Source organism: Sturnira hondurensis, unplaced genomic scaffold (genome assembly GCF_014824575.4).
Source record: "Sturnira hondurensis isolate 20B ecotype Veracruz unplaced genomic scaffold, ASM1482457v3 Scaffold0000780, whole genome shotgun sequence".
NCBI classification, from domain to species: Eukaryota; Metazoa; Chordata; class Mammalia; order Chiroptera; family Phyllostomidae; genus Sturnira; species Sturnira hondurensis.
In genome coordinates, this window is record NW_028073411.1 from 15,100,395 (window position 1) to 15,119,244 (window position 18,850).

General features: G+C 51.5%; 1 protein-coding gene and 1 long non-coding RNA gene across 2 annotated transcripts; both read right to left on the reverse strand.

The window, feature by feature from the left end:
* Window positions 1–4,816: 4,816 nt before the first annotated feature.
* Window positions 4,817–12,997, reverse strand: TMEM128 (transmembrane protein 128). The gene is made up of 5 exons (XM_037045929.1): window positions 12,879–12,997; window positions 11,427–11,568; window positions 9,804–9,962; window positions 6,557–6,665; window positions 4,817–5,460 (listed from the first exon to the last, which is right to left on the reverse strand). The coding sequence occupies exons 1-4, from the start codon at window positions 12,973–12,975 to the stop codon at window positions 6,566–6,568; spliced, it is 498 nt and encodes a 165-aa protein (XP_036901824.1). The 5' UTR covers window positions 12,976–12,997; the 3' UTR covers window positions 4,817–5,460; window positions 6,557–6,565.
* Window positions 7,609–8,932, reverse strand: LOC118986868 (uncharacterized). Its single transcript, XR_005066475.1, has 2 exons — window positions 7,843–8,932; window positions 7,609–7,794 (listed from the first exon to the last, which is right to left on the reverse strand). It is a non-coding gene; the product is annotated as an uncharacterized LOC118986868 (long non-coding RNA).
* Window positions 12,998–18,850: the final 5,853 nt, after the last annotated feature.

Below are 18,850 nucleotides of genomic sequence, written 5' to 3' on the forward strand. Positions count from 1 at the left end.
GGTCTAGTCACGGAGTGGCCCTCACCTGCTGCCCCTGACTCGGCCGTTGCCCCGACGCCCTCTCCCAATCAGCTGCCCTCTTCAGATCCCCCTCGGATGCCGACTTTCCCCTCTCGCGTCTGTCTGCCCTCGGCCAAGGTACCACCCAGTCCTCGTACTACCGACCCCACCCGGCTGACCCGAGCTGACTCCGGCTGTTTTGCGCTCCCGTTAAGCACTCTTCACCTTGCGATGCCCCGGGCAGCCCTCCCACGCCCTCCACGACCCACGCGGGCCGCACCCAGCCCTTGAGGCCTCAGATCGCAGCCAGCCCTGCCCTGACACCCGCGCGTCCTCCCGCTGGGTCCTCGGGTGCCAGGACCCGCCCGCTGTCCCCAGCCCCGTTCCCTTCCCCGACGCCCTCGCGTCTTCCTCCTCCCGTCCCAGGGTGCCTCGCCCAGTGTCCCCGGAAGCCCTGGATAGCGACAGGTGCCTCCCGCCGGCTCCTGGGCTGGGGGCAGCGCGGGGTCGCCCGGAGCCGCCGCGGGAGTGGGCGCGGGGGGCGTGGCTGCAGCCGAGGCTCCTCCGGGGCGTGCGCTCTCCCGGGCTGCACCCGGGCGTCTGGGTTGCCTGGGTTGCGGACGCAGAGGTCCAGGTGAGCCTGGGAGTGTCCGTGTGCGTGGTTCTGCCTGTCAGTCTATCCTCGTCCCTGCTTATTTCTGTGGTATGTTTTCTCTGTGTGTCTCTGTCCGCCGGCTGCCTTTGAGGCTCGTCACTTGTCCCTGGATCTGAATGAACAGGGGGAAGGCGTGTCTTTTTGTGTCTGTCTGGCTGCTGTGCCTGTGTGTCTGCTGGGAGACGCCCAGGTGCGAACAGGACGAGAGCCACTTCCCAAGAACAGAGATCCCCTCCGTCCCTCCTACAAGGGAATGAGGAGCTGCTTCCGAACCTGAGGGGTGGGGTGCCCCGGGTTCTCCCTCAGACCCCGCCTTAGCCCCCCCAGCCTGCCGGAAGCTGTTCCCCGGAGTCCCCTCTGGGATGCGTCTAAGGGGAGGGCCTGGGAGGTTTCTGCGAGTGTCATAAGGGCCCGCATTGCTGAGAGTGTGCCTGAGCTGGGAGGAAGGTGCTGGGGAAGGAGCTGCGGGCAGCCTCGTGGGCAGTAAAGCCAGGCTCTGCATGCAGGAGACACCCTCTGCCCTTGGCTTAACACTTTGTTTCTGCTGCCCTGAAATTCTTGGTTTTTGAACAGGGGACCCACGTTTTGATTTTGCAGTGGGTCCAGCAAATTACACAGTCAGTGCTGACTGCTGGAGGTTCCCGCTTCAGGACAGCCTGGGGCCAGGAGGCAGTGCACCAGGGGACCTGGCCTGGCCCGCACTTAACTTTTCACTTCATTTGTTCCCACATGGAGTCAGTGTTTCTTCACCTCTGAGTCATCTGCCAGGCTCTGTTCTAGGCCCTGGACGGTCAGTGGTGAGCTGACACCCTGGTGGAGACACGTGCAGCAGACTGGCGTTCCCTGGAAAGCTGGAGAGCATCAGTGTGGGGCTGTCTGCCCCGCCTTAGGAGCCTGTCACTCCCGATGAGATGGAGCCAACAGCCCCTGTGGCCAGGGCTGCCTGAGGGAGATGCTCAGGTGAGTCCCGAGTCTGTGCACCAGGGAGGGTGAGGCCTTCCCAGAGGAGGAGGCACCTGCACTTGCTGTCTTTGCACTGTGGAACAGGAGCGGGCCAGGCGACATGGGGCAGGGTGGGGCAGGGTGGGGCAGGGTGGGGCCAGAGGGTGGGAGGTTGTTCTAGAGAGAGGGCGCAGGACGTGCACAGAAACGGGAGTCATGCAGAAGGTGGTGACCAGGGAACGTGTGCATCATCTTGATGTCTCCCAAGCCACACCAGGTGGACGCTCAGTAAATACACCAAAGGGTCACCAAATACACAAATGGATGGATGCTGCATGAATGAGCAAGGAGACCTCACCTCCTCCTGAGACCAGTGGGTGTGTGGGACCCCATGGCATGTCCCGTCCCCCGTGCTCTGGCCCCTCACCCCCCTTGTTTGTATTCCTTCCAGCACACATCCTCACCTGCACCACGTACACACCTGCGGCCTGCCTCTCCCACTGAGACAAAAGCTCTGTGAGCAGGATGTGGCCGGTTCTGCCCACGGCTTATTGTCCAGGACACAGAACAGAGGTGACCAGCATATAGTAGGTGTTCAATAAATGTGAATGGTGCCCCCCAAAGATGTTGAAGTCCTCACCCCCAGCACTGGTGCATGTGAAGTCATTTGGAAATGAGGTCTTCATGAATGTTGGGTAGAGGCCATGTGGGTGGGCTGAAACCCAACAGGACTGTGTCCTTTAAAGGGGACATTTGAAAACAGGCATGGTTAGCAGGAAGGTGATGTGAAGACACTGATAGATGTCGTCTCCTGAGACTGCCCGGAGTAGGAGCCAGGCCTGAAACAGGGCCCCCCACATAGCCCTTAGAAGGAAACAGCCAGGCCGACAGCCTGACCCTGGACTTCTGGTCTTGACAATCATGAGACCACACATTTCTGTGGTTTGAGGCAGTCCCAGGCAACTCCTTCTGTGGTCCTCTGTAGGCTTGTCCACCTCCTCATCTATTACCCACGTCATAATTGATTTTTAACTGTTTTTTTTTCAATTCTGAGCTCCCAAAGGCAAGAATTATGTCTGATTCATCCTGCTCTCTAGCATCCAGCATTTTTTCCAATCCACTGAGAACTGTGTACCGAGCACTGCCCATGTGCCAGGTATGGGGTCAGACCTGGGGACAGGGTGAAGCCCAGAGTCTGTGCCCAGTGCCATGGGAACCTGGGAGGGAGAGGGAGAGGGAGAGCCTCATGCCCGCAGAAGGCAGGGGCTCCATGAACGCCCAGACTGCTGTAATGACCCCCTGGCCCACAACCCAGGCATGTGCCCTGACTGGGGATCGAACCAGCAACCCTTTGGTTTGCAGGTCAGCACTCAATCCACTGAGCCACACCAGCCAGGGCCCATTTTTCAGTTTTATGAAGCATGTTCACGTCTGCTGTTTCACAAACCAGCTCAAGTCCATGTGGATTTTTAGGGAAAGGCAGTATTAAGTAGCAGGCAGGTGGGTGAGTTCTGAAGCCGGCTGGGAGCTCTGATTCCTGCCTCCGTCACTTACCCCTGTGTGGCCCTGGACAAGTCACTAAACCCCACTGGGCCTCCACATCATCAGCTGTAAAATGCAGCTCTTAATGGTAACCATTTTAACAAGTGTCTCTGAGAATAAAGTGAGTTCATACCTACAATGCACTCTGGGAAGCACTTGCCAAATACAATGAATATACCTAAGACACTGTGTTATTTACTGAGCACCTACTATGTGTCAGACACTGAACTGAACTTACACACAGGTCACTCAGGGCCTGAGCAACTCAGGTGCCAGCTGGTTTGGAAACTTGGTCTTGACACTTGGGACCACCAGTTAGGGGTGGTCCTGAGAGTACACACCTCCCACCATCTCTGTGACTTCCATGAGAAAGATTACAACTGATCCTGACTTTAGTTAGTCATTATTCGTAAGACTGGGTGCTTGTTTAGAAGCAATAGCATTACTGCTCGACACTTTTTATTTATTGAAAAATTATAATACTGGGAAAAGGCCCACAAATAACCTGTATACTGGTTAGCAGAAATAAGGGCCAGGCACAATCCTGTTTAAACAGCTGTATCAAAATGTCTCTTTTTAAGGAACAGGGTCATCTTACCCTCCTAGTTGACCACAGTATCGGCATTTGGCTAAATGGATCTTAACAAACTGTACTAATTAGAAAATCCCACTCTTAGATTTCCACCCAAGCAGTGAAACTGCTCTGTGAGAAAAGGCAGAGTGGTAGATGGACAGACATATAGGTGGACGGATGGACAGATGGGCGGACAGTCTATTCCCCTGCAGGATCTGCCCACAGATAACTACCCCTTCGCATAACCTACCCAGACAGGCTGACGGGTACAGGATTTGTGGGCCTCGTCACTGGGCACTGACCTCCAGTCCCCCACTGTGGGTCTGAACGAGCGCTCTGTGACCCTGCCTGCCAGGGTCCGCAGCCTCCGCCTTGCACTGGGCCCCCGCATCCCTGGCTGACTCCCACCTTTAAATGCAACTCTCCCCACACCCTCACGCACAGGCGCACATGTACTGCGGGGGGTCCCACTTGCTGACTGGGCCTGCCTTCTCCTGCTCCAGGTCCCAGGTCTGCTCTGTCTCTCTTTCCCTCTCCACTACCCTTCACTGAGTGGGCACCTACTGTGCCAGGCCCTGCGACAGGTGTCTCATCAACATTCTCCCTACTGCCCACCACCCTGCAAGACACACATTGCCCCCACTTCACAGCTGGGGGTACAGGGTGTGACCAGGCAAGACATGTGTGGGGACTGAATCAGATCATCTCTGGAAGTCCCTTTACTGAAAGTCCCGTGGCTGCATATGGCTCAGGATAGCCATGAATATGACCCAACACAAAATCGTCAATTTACTTAACACATAAGATTTTTTGTGTGTGATTATGTGTCGTAATGTATTTAATGTGTGGCCCAAACACGCCTTCTTTTTCCAGTGTGGTGCAGAGACACCAAGAGGTGGGGCACCCCTGCTTTACGGGGAAAAGAATCAACACCAGGTACTTTCTCTGTCCCAATGCCGACGGCGTTGGGTTTCAGGTGAACATATTTGCACATGGAAGTGCGAACGAAGAGCAGAGCAGCCTGCTGTGAGAAGAGGCCGTATTTCTACAGCTCATTCAAGCGCTAAGAGCTGGACACAGAAACCACTCCAAAGGTTGTACCCACCAAACCCAGAACAAAGTTACAAAAATACTTTATTTAGATGTTCAGGAAAGATTAGACATACCTAAAAATCATTCAAAGTTCATGTGTTAGACAGACATGCTAAAAGCCGTAATTTACACGATGATAAAACCTAAAGTGAGGGAATGCGTAAGACATGTTCCGCTGGCCCTCCCGCCAGAGGAGGCACCGGGAAGACGGTACCTGGGCGAGCACGGAAGCCAGGTCAGAGGCGCAGGCACGCACCTGCCGCCCTCCGCACCGACGGCCACCCCTTCCCCCTGGAGCGACAAGCCGTCTACAGTGTCAGGAGCACATTATGCACCTGTAACAAAGCTTCACTTAAATTTTTACACCAGTACTCTCTCCAATGATTCAAACAGGTTAGCACTGCAAATCGGTCATTCCTGTTTTAAAGAGAATAGTCCTATGTTGAATCTGCAAAGTTCAATCATCACTTGGGTTTAAGAATGCTCAAAAGAAATAATTCACTTTGATTTCAACCACAGGTCGATGAAGTGACCATTTCTCCCAGAAAGCCGCTTACTTCGAGATGCAAAAGGACACTGTAGCTTTTCCACGTGTGGGATGTTCTCAGCTAGCTGGACACTTGATCATCCACTTTACATCCTCCTGCCCTTCAACCTGAAAGAAAGCCAGCATTTACGCTCCATGTGAGATAATGCACATTACGTTGTCGGATGCAACGTCAGAAAGCCCATGACACCACCTGTCTCTCCGCCACCAACCACAAACCCGCGGCAGCACTAAGTCCAAAGCCCCCAGCATGTGCAAAGTCAACCCGGAACGAGGACGCACCCCAGGAGAGGGGGGAGCAGGAGCTCTTGTGGTGACACCTGCCAACGGCGGTGAGGGGGGCCCTAAGGGCCCTGGCAGCCCCTCCGCAAGCCCGTGTACAGAGGGGACGCCAAGCACCAGCACAGTCACGGGCACGCTGGCAGCTCTTCGGCCTGGCCACACCCGGGTAACATCCTCTTCCTCCCGTGGTCACAGCAGCTTCTGTTTAGGGCCCGAGGGGAGGGCGTGCTGTCTGTTAGCCGAAACACCGGTTTTCCTTAGCACCCCCAGGGTTTTCTTGGTGTATTAACTGTTACTTCGCTGGATGCAGTTTTCCCCCGATAACCAGTGTGTGAGGTGGACTTCCTCCACTTGCTGCTGCTGGTGCCGTGAAGGCAGAGACCACTCTGTCTTTTCCACCACGTCCCCAAGCACAGAGAGGGAGCACTTTCGACACACACAGCGTGAACAAATGAGTTACGGACACTCAGCAAACAGGCCCCACGCAGGGCGGCGGCCCAGGAGGGTGCGGGGCCTGCGCGGAGGCCCGAGTTCTGTCACTGACCCGAGGGGAAAGGCTCACACGGCAGCCATCAGACTCTGATGAGGCAGCCAGAAGAGTTAGAAAATGACAGAGATTTTCCCCAGAACATTCACTTGTACGTAAGCTGACTGTAGTAAAAAGAGAAAGGCCTACTGCACGAACTCATTTACACCGAATGGCACACTCACCGTCCCCACGAGGCCTTCACGGGCGGCGCGCCGCCTCACGGAGCAGTCGGCACTGGGCGCCCCCGAGGGAGGGGTCTCGGCCCTGCAGTCTTCGCTCAGTGGGTGAACAGCCCCGGTGGGAACAGTCTCCTACTGCTGTGCCGCCTGGGCCTGTCGTGAAGGCCTTTCTCGAAGGGGGTCAGTATTAGCAACACCCTCCCAGAGACCTTACCTTCAGAAATCACCCGAGGAGGGAGATCAACATCACAACTCCCATAAACTGGGTAAACAGCAACAGCGGGGTGAAAAATGACCACACCGGCCATAACGCGATGTTGAAGCTGAAAGAAAAAAGTCAAAAAACACACGGCTGACGACTCCTGCTACAATCTATACACATGTGAGGGGCAACCAAAAAACCTCCAGAACTACCTTCTGCAGGGCAGGCCCCTTGTAGGACAGGATTCCCCCACTAGGTCAGGGTTCCAGGAACCCATCTGTGTCCATGTACCAGCTGGTGTCATTGTGAGAGGCTGCGTTCAGCTTCAGTGAATTTTTCTGAAGACTCTTCCAATGCGTTTGCCCATTTCACAATGGATGATTGACACACCTGCCCACACTGCCCTGAGTGTTCAGCAGTTTCTGACCACACTCAGCATGACCTTCATGCCCTACCTTCCCTGTTCGTCTGATCTCACCCTGAACAATTGTTTTTGTTTCCCTGGATGAAATAGTCCTCAAAGGTGAAACAAAAAACTGGCAGAAGCACTAAAGGCATCAAAACTGACCAGTTCAAAACTGTTTTGAGTGGAAAAAATGTCTCGATAGGTGTGTTGTATCAAATGGAGAGCACTTTGAAGGTGACTGAAGTTTAAGCATGTAAGAGTAAGTACATATTTTTCTATAAATAAATTCCAGGGGGTTTTTTTTGGGGGGCAAGGAGGGGGTCATCCCTCTTTGTGTATTCTAATACAAAATCCAGATTTAAAGAACTCACTTTTTTACTCAGTTTGGGAAAGTTCATTCGGCCAACATGTATATTTTTTTCTCAGAGATGTATATTTTTACATGTATATTTTTTTCTCAGAGATGTGATTTCTCAAATACTGGAAGTATCACAATCTCTTCCAAAAGTACTTGGAACTGGAATCACTAACTGTCTCCCAATGAGGGTTGGCTTCACAGGAACCGGAGTCTCTGAAAGCCGGCGTCTCCAGTGGGACAGGGACTGCAACGGCCACGGCCTGCTCTCAGGGCCTCGCACACGGCCAAACAGTCATGGTAAAAAGATGGTTAAAGGTGTTTTACTGTTAGAAACAGGATGAAAAAGCGACCACCTATAACGATTACATTTTCCATGGAGAAAAGCCCTGTTTCCGTCACCAAGGGAGGAAAAAAGACTTCCCAGGTGCGGCTGATCTTTGTAGACTGAACTCAGAAGAGCAGAAGTTAACGAGGAAAAACGACAGTCTTTGTGGACTGAACTCAGAAGAGCAGAAGTTAACAAGGAAAAACGACAGTCGGTTAAACACTTCAGACACTTGTTGATTTTAATATGCAATGTTTTAGCAAGGAGAACCTAAAGTACTTGTAATTATACTCTTCTGAAATATACAATGACACTGTGAGGGGGACAGTGGCCTCACAAGAAACTGGAAATTAACACCCCTGTCTGCCTACATCGCTGAAGGGTGAATGACAGCCCCGTCACAATGCATCGTGTCAAACACCCTTGAACTTCAACTACAGGAAATAAGTCATTAAAAAGTAGATTTAAACTGAGTATATGCTTTTTCCAAAATCAAGAACCTTACAGCAACACCAGATGAGAACTCCTTGTACACAGACAGTGGTTTCTCTCCCTGCTTGGCAGGGTCATGGGGTTCGTTTCCTTTGTACTTTCTGTAATTAACAGATTTTTCTTCACTGAGCAAGTACACTTTTATAAACATTTCACCGAGTGCCTGTTAACTAACAAAAAAGGATACTGGTTTGGTATTTTTACATTATAGGAATAAAAGAATAAAATCAACTGTGAGCCCAACGACAGGGAGCTGGCTGAACAAGTGAAGGGATGTCCACGCAGTGCTAACTACGCAACTACCAAAAACAGTGAGGGCCACCTGCGTGCACCAGTATGGAAGAATGTGTGTGTACACACACACACACACACACCAAGCAGAAAAGCGCACCTGTGCGTAATAGACATATACTAGGATCTTCCCAAGAGCATTGTTAATAACACCGCCAAACCGGAAACAATCCAAACGCTATCAACAGTGGAAAGCACACTGGGAGCCAGCTGCGGGCTGGACACCGAACGGCAGCGAGTAACTGTTACGTGTAACAATATGGATGAGTCACACATAATGCAACAAAGAAAGAGCAAACGTAAAAGAATATGTAAGAATACATTTGTAAATAGCTCAAAAAACACAGACTAAACAAAAACAGAGTATTCAAGAGATGCAAAAGGAAGCAATTAGCATCGAGGCCTGGGTGAGGCCTGGGCAGCGTTTCCCTGTGGCGGGGTGGGCGGGGCACCGGCCAAGGAGGGGAGAAACGGACTGAGGGGTGCGGCCCAATCTTCTTTCTAGCCCTGGGGGGTTTACGTCAATGCCCATTTNGTCACACATAATGCAACAAAGAAAGAGCAAACGTAAAAGAATATGTAAGAATACATTTGTAAATAGCTCAAAAAACACAGACTAAACAAAAACAGAGTATTCAAGAGATGCAAAAGGAAGCAATTAGCATCGAGGCCTGGGTGAGGCCTGGGCAGCGTTTCCCTGTGGCGGGGTGGGCGGGTGGGCGGGGCGCCGGCCAAGGAGGGGAGAAACGGACTGAGGGGTGCGGCCCAATCCTCTTTCTAGCCCTGGGGGGTTTACATCAATGCCCATTTCATGATTCACTCAGCTGAGTGATTTCATTTTTCCCACTTACTGTGTGTATTATGCTTCACAGTGACAATGATTTAAAAAGCAAGTTGCAAAGCCCTGGCTGGTGTAGCTCAGTGGATTGAGCATGGGCCCGCAAACCAGACTATCGAGGTTCGATTCCTAGTCAGGGCACATGCCTGGGTTGCAGGCCAATTCCCAGCAGGGGCCAGTTCCCAGCAGGGGATGCACGGGAAGCAACCATACACTGATATTTCTCTTCCTCTCTCCTTCCCTTCCCCTCTAAAGATAAATAAATAAAATATTTTTTTAAAAAAAGCAAGTTGCAGAATATATCAAGCACTGTTACCATTAGCAGGGGGGCTTCGGCTCTTTTTTTTATTGTTGTTTGAGTTGACCATTTGTGTTTTAAATAACTAAATACATAAAGAAAGGTATTACTGAAAAGGGAACCAGAGACTAGAAATGATAGGGGAACTATTTTCCCGTTACCCCTTTTTTTGCTCAGAAATTTGTACCATGGACATCAGTGCCCAAGCAACAGAGTTTCTGTTCCTGTCCATCATGCCCCAGTTAACTCACCAAACCCCTGCTGCGATGAAGGCGGCAGTTGTGAGGGGTATCAGCGCTGGATACTTGGCGTCGTAATCTCCGATCCCGCGGTACCACTCCAGGTAGAGAATGCAGAAAAATGCAACGGACAGGCTGATGAGCAGCAAGGCGCCGCCAACGAGAAACCAGCTGTAGAGACAAAAACAATGTCAGGGTACACAGCGCTTAGCAAATCAGCAGATACCATAAGGGTTTTCACTGGTGGCCTAAAAATCTATTTCTGCGAGCATATCAACTGTAAAAGGAACACAGGGACCCACGGTTTCCGGGTCCCAGATCTCAGAAAGTCTCCGTCTCCTGGAAGACCACGTAAGAAGGGATGAGCCTGGGACCCACAGCAGGACAGAAAAGTACGACTTTAAATACACATGTGCATATGTACTTTCATAACTAAGCAAGCAAAAAAAGACCCTGGTTATGGACACATTTTCTTTAAAAATATAGGAAAGAGAGCAGCTTTCTGTCGAACTTTTGAGTGTGACAGTGAAAACGGGTACCACCAACTCCTCCAGGGGGCGTTTCTCAGAATGCTGAAAATCAGTTTGGAAGGTGGTTAGTTCATGGCGCCTCTCATAAATGATTTCTAAGTGAAACCCTCACATTTTAGAAGATTTCCAATGATCCTCCAAGAAACAATGTCTTCTTTCTCACATCTAATTGTACCCAAAACATGACTTGGTGTGTGTGACCTCATCAACCTCTTCCTTCCGGGCCCTGCTTGTCATGGGAGGAGGCAAGGTATGGGGACAAAGTCCCTTTCCCAGTCAGTCCCCCAACTCAACCCAATACCCCCATTTATCATTTGCTTCTCCATGAGAAGAAGACTGGCATTCCATATAGAAGACAGAGGGGGCACAGGGGGCTGGAACTGTCCAGTTCACAGGCACTGAGTGGCCTTCCAACAATGTCAAGGTTACAGATTGCTTTTATGACGACACAGTTCTGGGCTGGAGAACTGTGGGAGACGGGACGCAGTGGTTAGGAGCACAATCTTCAAAACCTGAGTCTGAACTCAGCTCTGGCACGACCAGCTTTGTGACTCAGGCCAATCAGGGCGCTGCGACGTCGGAAGTACCGACAGTACTGACGCAAGGAACAGCTGTGACAACAAAATCGTGTTTGGGACAGTGCTTCAAGCCCCAACAGGGATCCCTGTCATGCCACTGACATTCTTCCTCTCTGGGGAAAATATTTCCAAGCTCCTTTTTAGGGGCCTTCAGAGACCTCTTCACACCACGGTTCTCAGACCCTCCTCCTAGAGCTCCCCAGCTTTATCTTTGCAAAGACCTCAGTCTCTACTCTCTCCTCCCATGATTTACAAATGGATCGGGTCCTTCTCTCATTTACCACCTTTCCCATCCAACAACGCACCTGTGTAGAAAGGCACAAGGAAGTAACTCCCGTCTCACCCACTCCACTGCACACGCCCAGAGCATGCGCTCTCTGACTCACCCAGCTATCACGAGCACCTCCTAGCACTGGGCCCGGCAGACACCAGGTACCTGCTAAGCATTTGAAGACTTCAACGGACAAAATAAAACACGAAAAATAAGACAAGGGTGTTTAACATACGAACCAGCAAAATTTTCTTACCTACTAGTGTGAAAGTTTTCTTTAATAGTTTTAAAGAAATCAACATAATAGGTCACAACAATGGAGGCCAGTATCCAAAATCCAGAATGGATATTAAGTCTTGGAAGAGGTTTCTGCTTTTTCTCAACAGCTGCAGAGGCACCTGCAAATAAGGGAGATTTCTACTCATCAAATTACCATGAGTTCCTGGGGACAAATTAACCTCTTTTAAGCCAAGTAAAAAAGTTTCCTAGGGCTTTCTAAAAACCAGATTCTCTCCCAGCACAGCATGAATTTTTTTTTCTGTAAAACCACCAATATCGGTTTATATTTGCAAAAAATAATTACTAGGAGTCCACTATAAAACATGTTCTATATAGTCAACTTTTTTCCTCTCCATGAATTTTTAAATCAAATTTACATATTCAGTCCTCCAGAAAGAATGACATCTGGCAGTGTAAAAATTTTAACATTATGTTTCAGGTTTCATTTAGGAAAGTAATCAGTCCTATTAAGGCAAATACAAAAGGCAAATGTTAGAGCACAAAACGGACCTGTGATTTTCCAAAAATACTACTCGTAACTATTTATTTTAAACAAACACAGTCTGTTAAGTGGAAAGGGCAGAAGTGGAAAGGGCATGCTGGATCTAGTCCTGGGACCCAATATGAAAGGGCCTGCAGCCCAGGCTGGGTCAAGTTCCCCAGGTGACTGACATGCCCTTGGTATATATCAGAGGCTCTCAACCTTTAAGATTCCTAAGAAGCTCGTTCCTAACACAAATTCCGGGAGATAATATCCTCAAAATTTATGACCCAGCATGCTTGGTCATGTTTTCTGTTTTAGAAGGTATTAAATGCAAATGGTTTACAACATACAGGGCAAAAAGGTCTAAAATGAAATTCACCTCTCTCAGTTCCCCAGCCCAGAAGCAACCCCCATTATCCCCTTCGAGATTCTTCTACACTCTCTGCATTTACAGGAAAACACACACCGCACAGCATCCCGTCTGTACCCAAAGGGTGGCATACCACCGCTGTTCTGCGCCGCCCTCTGAAAATCACCCAAGTTGGTAGACAAAAGTCTGCTTGCGAGTCCTCAGGCTGCTGTCTGCTATTACAAGCAATGCTGATGTGAGACACTTGGCTCCCACGTCCTGGGCTACGCGTCCAAGTATATCTGGTCGATTCTTAGAACCGGTAAGTATTTTTAATGGTGTTAGATCATCATTCCTGGGAATCCTAAAGCGCTACCTGGGTTGAAGATGCGCGGGGCTACTTGATCTCTAAGGATCTTTTATGACACTAAATAGCCTCCTTGCAAACTACTGGTAAGCCCTGAGAAACGAAACCCGGCCCCTCCTGACCGGGCAGGGCTGCAGGCTGCGGGAAGCCCGCAAAGCCGCCCGTTTCCGGGCGCCTCGGCCCCGGAAACCTCGGCGCATTTCCGGGCGCCCCCGGAAGAGAGCCTCACCCCGCCTGGCGTCGCCTTCGCCATCCAGCGATGCCTCGGCGTCGAGCGAGAACAGGTATCGTCTCCGCAGCTGCTCCCGGGCCCGAAGAGCATCCATTTTGGGGCCCTAAGAAACGCGACGGAAGTGACGCAAATCCACCGGAACTTCCGGTATCGACTTCCGGATGGCCGGGGTTCTTTCTGTGAGTGCTGGAGATGGTATTGCCTGTAAGATTTTAGTTGGTGAGAGTCCAGAGCAGAGTTGGCTTCACAATCAGCGCCCTCAGATCCGCTAAATGACTTGAGTTTCAAAATGATGAGCCTCTCACGGCCAAAAATATCCCATTTTTCCGGAGGACCGATATTACGGACGCCGCCTGCTTCGCCGTGCTCTCTGCCTCCGCAGGTGCCCAAAGCTGAGAAGTACCCTCCTCGTGCAGGCCTCGACTCTCAGCCCTCAGCTCCTTTCTCACTTCTCTCCAGCGAGACCTCGGAGGAGGAAAGGATCCTGGGCACCAGCTGTTGAGCCTCAGGCCTGGCATTGGATGGACTCGGCAAGAAATACACCTCTCCAGGCCTCTTTCCTCCTCTGCACCCCGGGGATTATACCTGCCTCCTAGATTTGTTGTGGGGTTTAAGTGCGAAGCATATGTGTATTGTACATGTTAACACCCTTTTTCCAACTTTTGAGTACTTTCACCAGCTGGGAATGTGCGACCTAAATTTATACTTTCCCAGAAAACTGCCATCTCCCATCACTCAATCTCATAAATGGAAAAACACTGTGTCACTAATTCACAAGGTTTTCTGTATCGAGAATCCTATACACTTCTACCGTGTCCTGTGTTGAGTGTGCTTAACTATTCAGATGTTTACTGAGCACCAACTGTTTGCTTGGAACTGTTAGGCACTGTGCTAGACAATGGAGAGAAAGACGAATAAGACGTGATGTTACACTTTAGGAGCTCCTGGACTGAAGAGGGGCTCAGGGCTGTACTATAATATGGCGAAGTATTTATAAATGTATGGAAGCATTTTCTTATGTCAACAGACATTCCCTGAACAGCTGCATCTGCTAAAATGCTGAGGATAGAGTTAAGTTAGAATCTTGTGGAGGACACGATATCAGTACAATGTGTGGAAACACTATATATATAGGGTTATTCCAGTACAGAATAAAGTCCGGTGCATTCTGCTGGGAGGTGTGGGGAGCAGGGACAGTGGCTTGAAGTGTGTCAGATACAGGAGTGGATAACCCAGAAAGCTACCCAGGAGGTACAATTTAACTTACTCAGCACTCTTTAGATCTTCTATGTCACGGGTATTTGCAGAAGAAATAGTAAGAATGGCCTTTCTACACAATACCTCCTCTTGTTTTTTTTTCTTTTCGGACTCCTAAAGAACCACGGCTCATCTCTTCAAAGCCATCTGGGGTCTGTGCCCTCCTTTCTTCTCTCTCTTGTATAGGGTTAGAAGCCTTGTTAACAGGAAGTGAATTCCTCCTATTAAGTACAGTCTTCTATTGATTGTCTCAACAGAAGACTGTATTTTTGCAAGGAGGTCCTTGCAAAGGTCAGTGCTGGGTCTCCCTTGTAACTGAATATTCCCAGAGCACTGCAGCCGTCCCAGGGTTTCCACATGTAGTATGTTCAAGTCAGATCCGGTTTCCCCTTTGGTGGTTTCAGGCCCTTTGTATTTGGATCTGGAAACCGCCCAGTATTTTTTCCCCTGACATTTTAAAGGGCACTCCTTGAACACCATACTGATGATACTTAAAAGCAGGCTGGGAAAAACCCAGTATCTCATGACTACATCTTCAAGTTCTTAAATGTGCGCTCCGTGCGCCTGATGACAGATACATGATAGGGTGCTAGAGACCACAACATTCTCATCTGCAGTGTGGATTACTTGGTGGGGGAGTGGGTGGGGGGGATGGACTGGACTGTGACCTTGGCTGACCTCCCCTTAGCAGCATGGTTAAGTCTAAGGCATTTGTAGACTATTCAATGTGGCTCCATCACTGCGGGGTCTTGGGCAAGTTACTTCGTTGTGCTAAGTATCCGTTTCATCTGTGACACAGCAGGTACCAGAGTGAAGATACATGTATCCCAGTTGTTTAGCATAGTGCCTGGCACACAGTATGTGTTCAAGCAGTGCTCGTTACTACTCATTACTACTTAATGGGACCTGCTAGGCCTTCCAGGTCTGGCCCCTGCTCACCTATCAGGTATTCCCTTCTCCTCGGCCTCCAGTTACCAGAGTAACTTCTGCTGCGGTTTTCCTTTGCCACTTCTCTCCTTAGCTGACAGGGGCAACCACCATGTCTCAGTAGCTCCCTGGTGCCTTGCAAACACCTGGCACGTAACAGGAGCTCTGCTGCCTGGTCTGCACTGTGGCCCTGGATCCCACAATGATCCCACGAGGCCTTAAGTGGCCTTCAGTGTGGCCACACGTGTCTGCCCAGCGTCCCTTCCTCTGAGAAACCGCTTCTCCCGCTTTCTGCAGTAGCAGCGCAGAGTTCTCAGGAGGCCAGGAGAGGGCTCTGGGCCCCACCCGGATCTGTCAGCCCCCAGGACTGGTGAGCTGTTGGTGTGGTGTGAGGTCCTTGTGGCCTTGGGGCTAGCACCATGGAGACGGGGAGGGAGCCCACTAGGAAGGAAGCTTTGGGATGCAAGCCAAGCCAAGAGGTCTCAGTGGCATCGTCTCAACTCCTGAATCCAGCCAAGCTCTAGTTCACTTAGGTGAGAATGTGAGCTTGGGAGCCAGCTGCCTGGTGACTGTCCTAGTGGTTCTGTCATTATTGGCCCTTTCAACCTTGGGAAGGCCACCTATCCTCTCCTTTGCAAAATGGGGTTAAGAATAGTGCCTGCCCCATAGGACTGTATCAAAATATATTAACATTTGGAAAGGCTGATAACCATAAGCATGGCCCAGAGGAAGCTCCCATCACCTCACCTGTGGTCACTCTCTGTCGTTGAGACTGCACAGATTTCTCAGCCAAAATAAAAAAGGTCGTTTAAAAAAACCAGTGCCAACTTGACTTGTTTTCTGTTACTTGCAACCCTGGGGCCAGACCAAGGCAGGCAGCCGTGTCTGTCACTGTGCCTCGTGGCTGCCCCAGTGGTCCCCACCCAAGTATGATTTAGGAATCCATATGAAGTGACAGTGAAGTGAGAAACCCACTACGCTCTCCTTGGTTCACCACGTGGAAAAGGCACTTAGAAGGCCCGTGTCCGCCATTCCGTGAAAGGAACAAGGGATAATGCTGCATACACGCTGAGCTCCAGGGAGCACAAAGTCCTGGCGAATATGTGGAACATGCCGTTCCTCTTATCTCCGAGGAGGGCACTGATCGGTCTCCAATTTCGTCCCGGGGGGGCGGAGTGCCCTGGTGTCAGCGTCCTGTACCCAGGAAAAGGCGCAGCATGCAAATGTCCACGGTGTGCTGGGGTCCAGGCTCGGCACCGAGACGTGACAACACGAGGCTAGGAGGGTCTGTTCTCCACAGTGGGACAAAGTCAGTAGCTTCCACTACCAGAGCACTGAGAAAGCATTACCTAGGACACAACAATCTACGGAGACTGCCGCTTCCTCCCCTGCCTGTTTCCTGTACATCTGTTTTGGAAAAGAGATAATGACAGGCTAGTGAGATTAGCAAAGCAAATTGTCTTAATAGGACCTGGTCCGTTTCCGTTTTCACTTTCATAGAGAGAAGACATGTTTAGAAGGATGAGAGCTTCTGAAAGATACTAATAAAAATCTACAAAATGCTATTCACCTTGACTTTATTAGCTTTTACTCATAACCGCACGATGAGGTGGTTTGAGAACAGAAGGAGGAACAGGGCCCTGGAAAGCCTGTCTCCTCAGAAAGGTCCTCTTCCTTCACCTCCGGAGCAGCCGCTAGTCGTGCCTGAGGCAGAGGGAAGCTGGCAAACGGGTGGCTTCGCAATTTTTAATCTGTCACCACATGAAAGCCCCTTTGCCATTGGAAGCTGCATCCTCGGACTTTTGCCGTCAGCCCACATCTGGCCGTCACAGCTGGTCAGAGGGAAGGTGGCCCGGGGCTCACTCCTGCTTGGCCTCCTGGTCCTGAGCCCCGGTTGCCTCATCGGACTGTAAAATGCAGGGCGTACCTGACATGAGGGAGAGCCCCAGCCTCTGACAGTCACGCATCTTCATCGCCTCGACGGCGACACGCAGCCCATCTTCCCCCAGTCCTGCCTGTGAGCAGCATCACGGGAAATGGCCAGGGCATAGTGACAAATGCCAGGGATGCCAGAAAGGTGGCAGGTAAGAAAACCAGGGTGGGTGTCAAATGTGTCCCTGGCAGATTTGGGGACGCCCAAGTGCCAGACCCACCGGACCTGTGCGGGGAGAGGCAGAGCGTGGAAGAATTCCATCTTACATTCACCTGAGACTCAGACGGAGCAGTGAGTCTTCTCCAGCACCACTGGAACAGTTTCCACGTCCCCGGAGCTCCAACACTGTGTTCGAGTCTGCGCCAGGCGGGCAGCTGCCGAAGCCTAAGGGCAGTCCCCGTGCCGGCCCCGGGGTGGCTGTGGGTCCTGCTCTCCGGACACAGCACCTGGGCTCCTCCCGCCTCCATCAGAACCGCCCCCTAGCCGTGCTTCCTCTTCCTCCGAGGGAACCAAGAGGCCGCCTCCCCCTAACCTCCCCGAGCAGCCAGCCCGTTTCTGCCCTGTGCTGCCGGCAAGTTCCAAGCCTTGAGAACCTTGGGTGACGGCTGGCAGGGGTGACAGAAATGAGGACCCGCTCAGTTTATGTTTTAATTTTGTCAGATTTTGCCTGACAGCATCACAGTAAAACTGACGAAAAATCCCATCAACACAAATCTTGAAAAGATGTTACGGTGTTATATGTCAACGTGACTCTTAGGGAGTGGCCCTGCACCCCCACTGTGCGCAGGGGCAGAGGAGCACGAAAGCAGAAGCACCTCCCAGACCGGCCTCTGGAGTCACAGCGGGCTCTGCTTTCGACCCTGACCACACGTCCCTGACTTCCCCATTTTCCAGAATGTCCAAGGCTCTCAAACACTAACTGAGGACAGTAACTGTAGTGAGAGTGACGACTGAATGTGTCTCCGCTAGGTTTTAGGGACAGTGCTGTGTACGCTACACAAATTAGTGCATTCACTCACCCCTTGAGAGGGACCTCTGTCCAGGTGAAACGAGTGAGCATCAGAGAGGGCGTTAAGGGTCCAGGCCAGGGCCTGACTGCAGGCCTGACTCAAAGGCCTCAGTCCTCACTCACCCAGCACAGTGCCACTGAAGCCCACCTGTCACTCCCCAGCGGCACGTCCCAAATCAGAACTGACCACACAGATTACTAGGCTCAGCCAGCGAGCCCAGAGCAGCCACTGGCTCCTCGGGCCCATCCCAAACAGAGGTGCCAAGAGCACCTGCCCTGCCCCTCCCCACGCCAACCCCCCTCGCCCCAACTCCTCACCGCCACGTCCCACCCTTGCTCTCCCGTGCAGGATTCGGTGCTGACTACAAGCTGGCCCTGCACAAAAGGGCAACTCCACTTTTGGGGGCTTGTGACCAAAACCTATCGGACAGCGGAAGTGGCCCAGCACAGCTCCCCAGCACAGCGAGCTAGGCCTTGGGGCCGCACGCCTGAAAGCGCTTCGGTCCAGCCAGGGGACCGGAGCCACAGCGGGCTCAGCAGTGGGCACGGTCACACAAGCTCTTTTCCGGGACCTGGGCCCAGGCCACACCCGGGCCTAGTTGCTGCCAGATCTGTCTTTGGCTGAGAGACACTGGGGCTTCTGCAGAGTGGACACAGCATCCAGAGAAACCCCCTCTGAGAGCAGCGCCCCAGGCCAGGGAAGGGTCACCACGCACAACAGCTGTGCGCACCACACCTGCGGGACCGCTGTGACTCGGGCACACTGCTCACCAACACAGACACACCCACAAACAACCTCGCACAGAAAGGATGTGGTTCAAACAAATACGTTTTAGTCTGAGC

Coding starts and splice junctions, on each gene's coding strand:
- TMEM128 (XM_037045929.1), bottom strand. CDS start 12,975: ATGGATGCTCTTCGGGCCCGGGAGCAGCTGCGGAGACGATACCTGTTC. Junction 11,569..12,878: donor CGAAGGCGACGCCAGGCGGG/GTGAGGCTCTCT, acceptor CCTTATTTGCAG/GTGCCTCTGCAGCTGTTGAG. Junction 6,666..9,803: donor TTCATCGCAGCAGGGGTTTG/GTGAGTTAACTG, acceptor TTTTTCTTTCAG/CTTCAACATCGCGTTATGGC.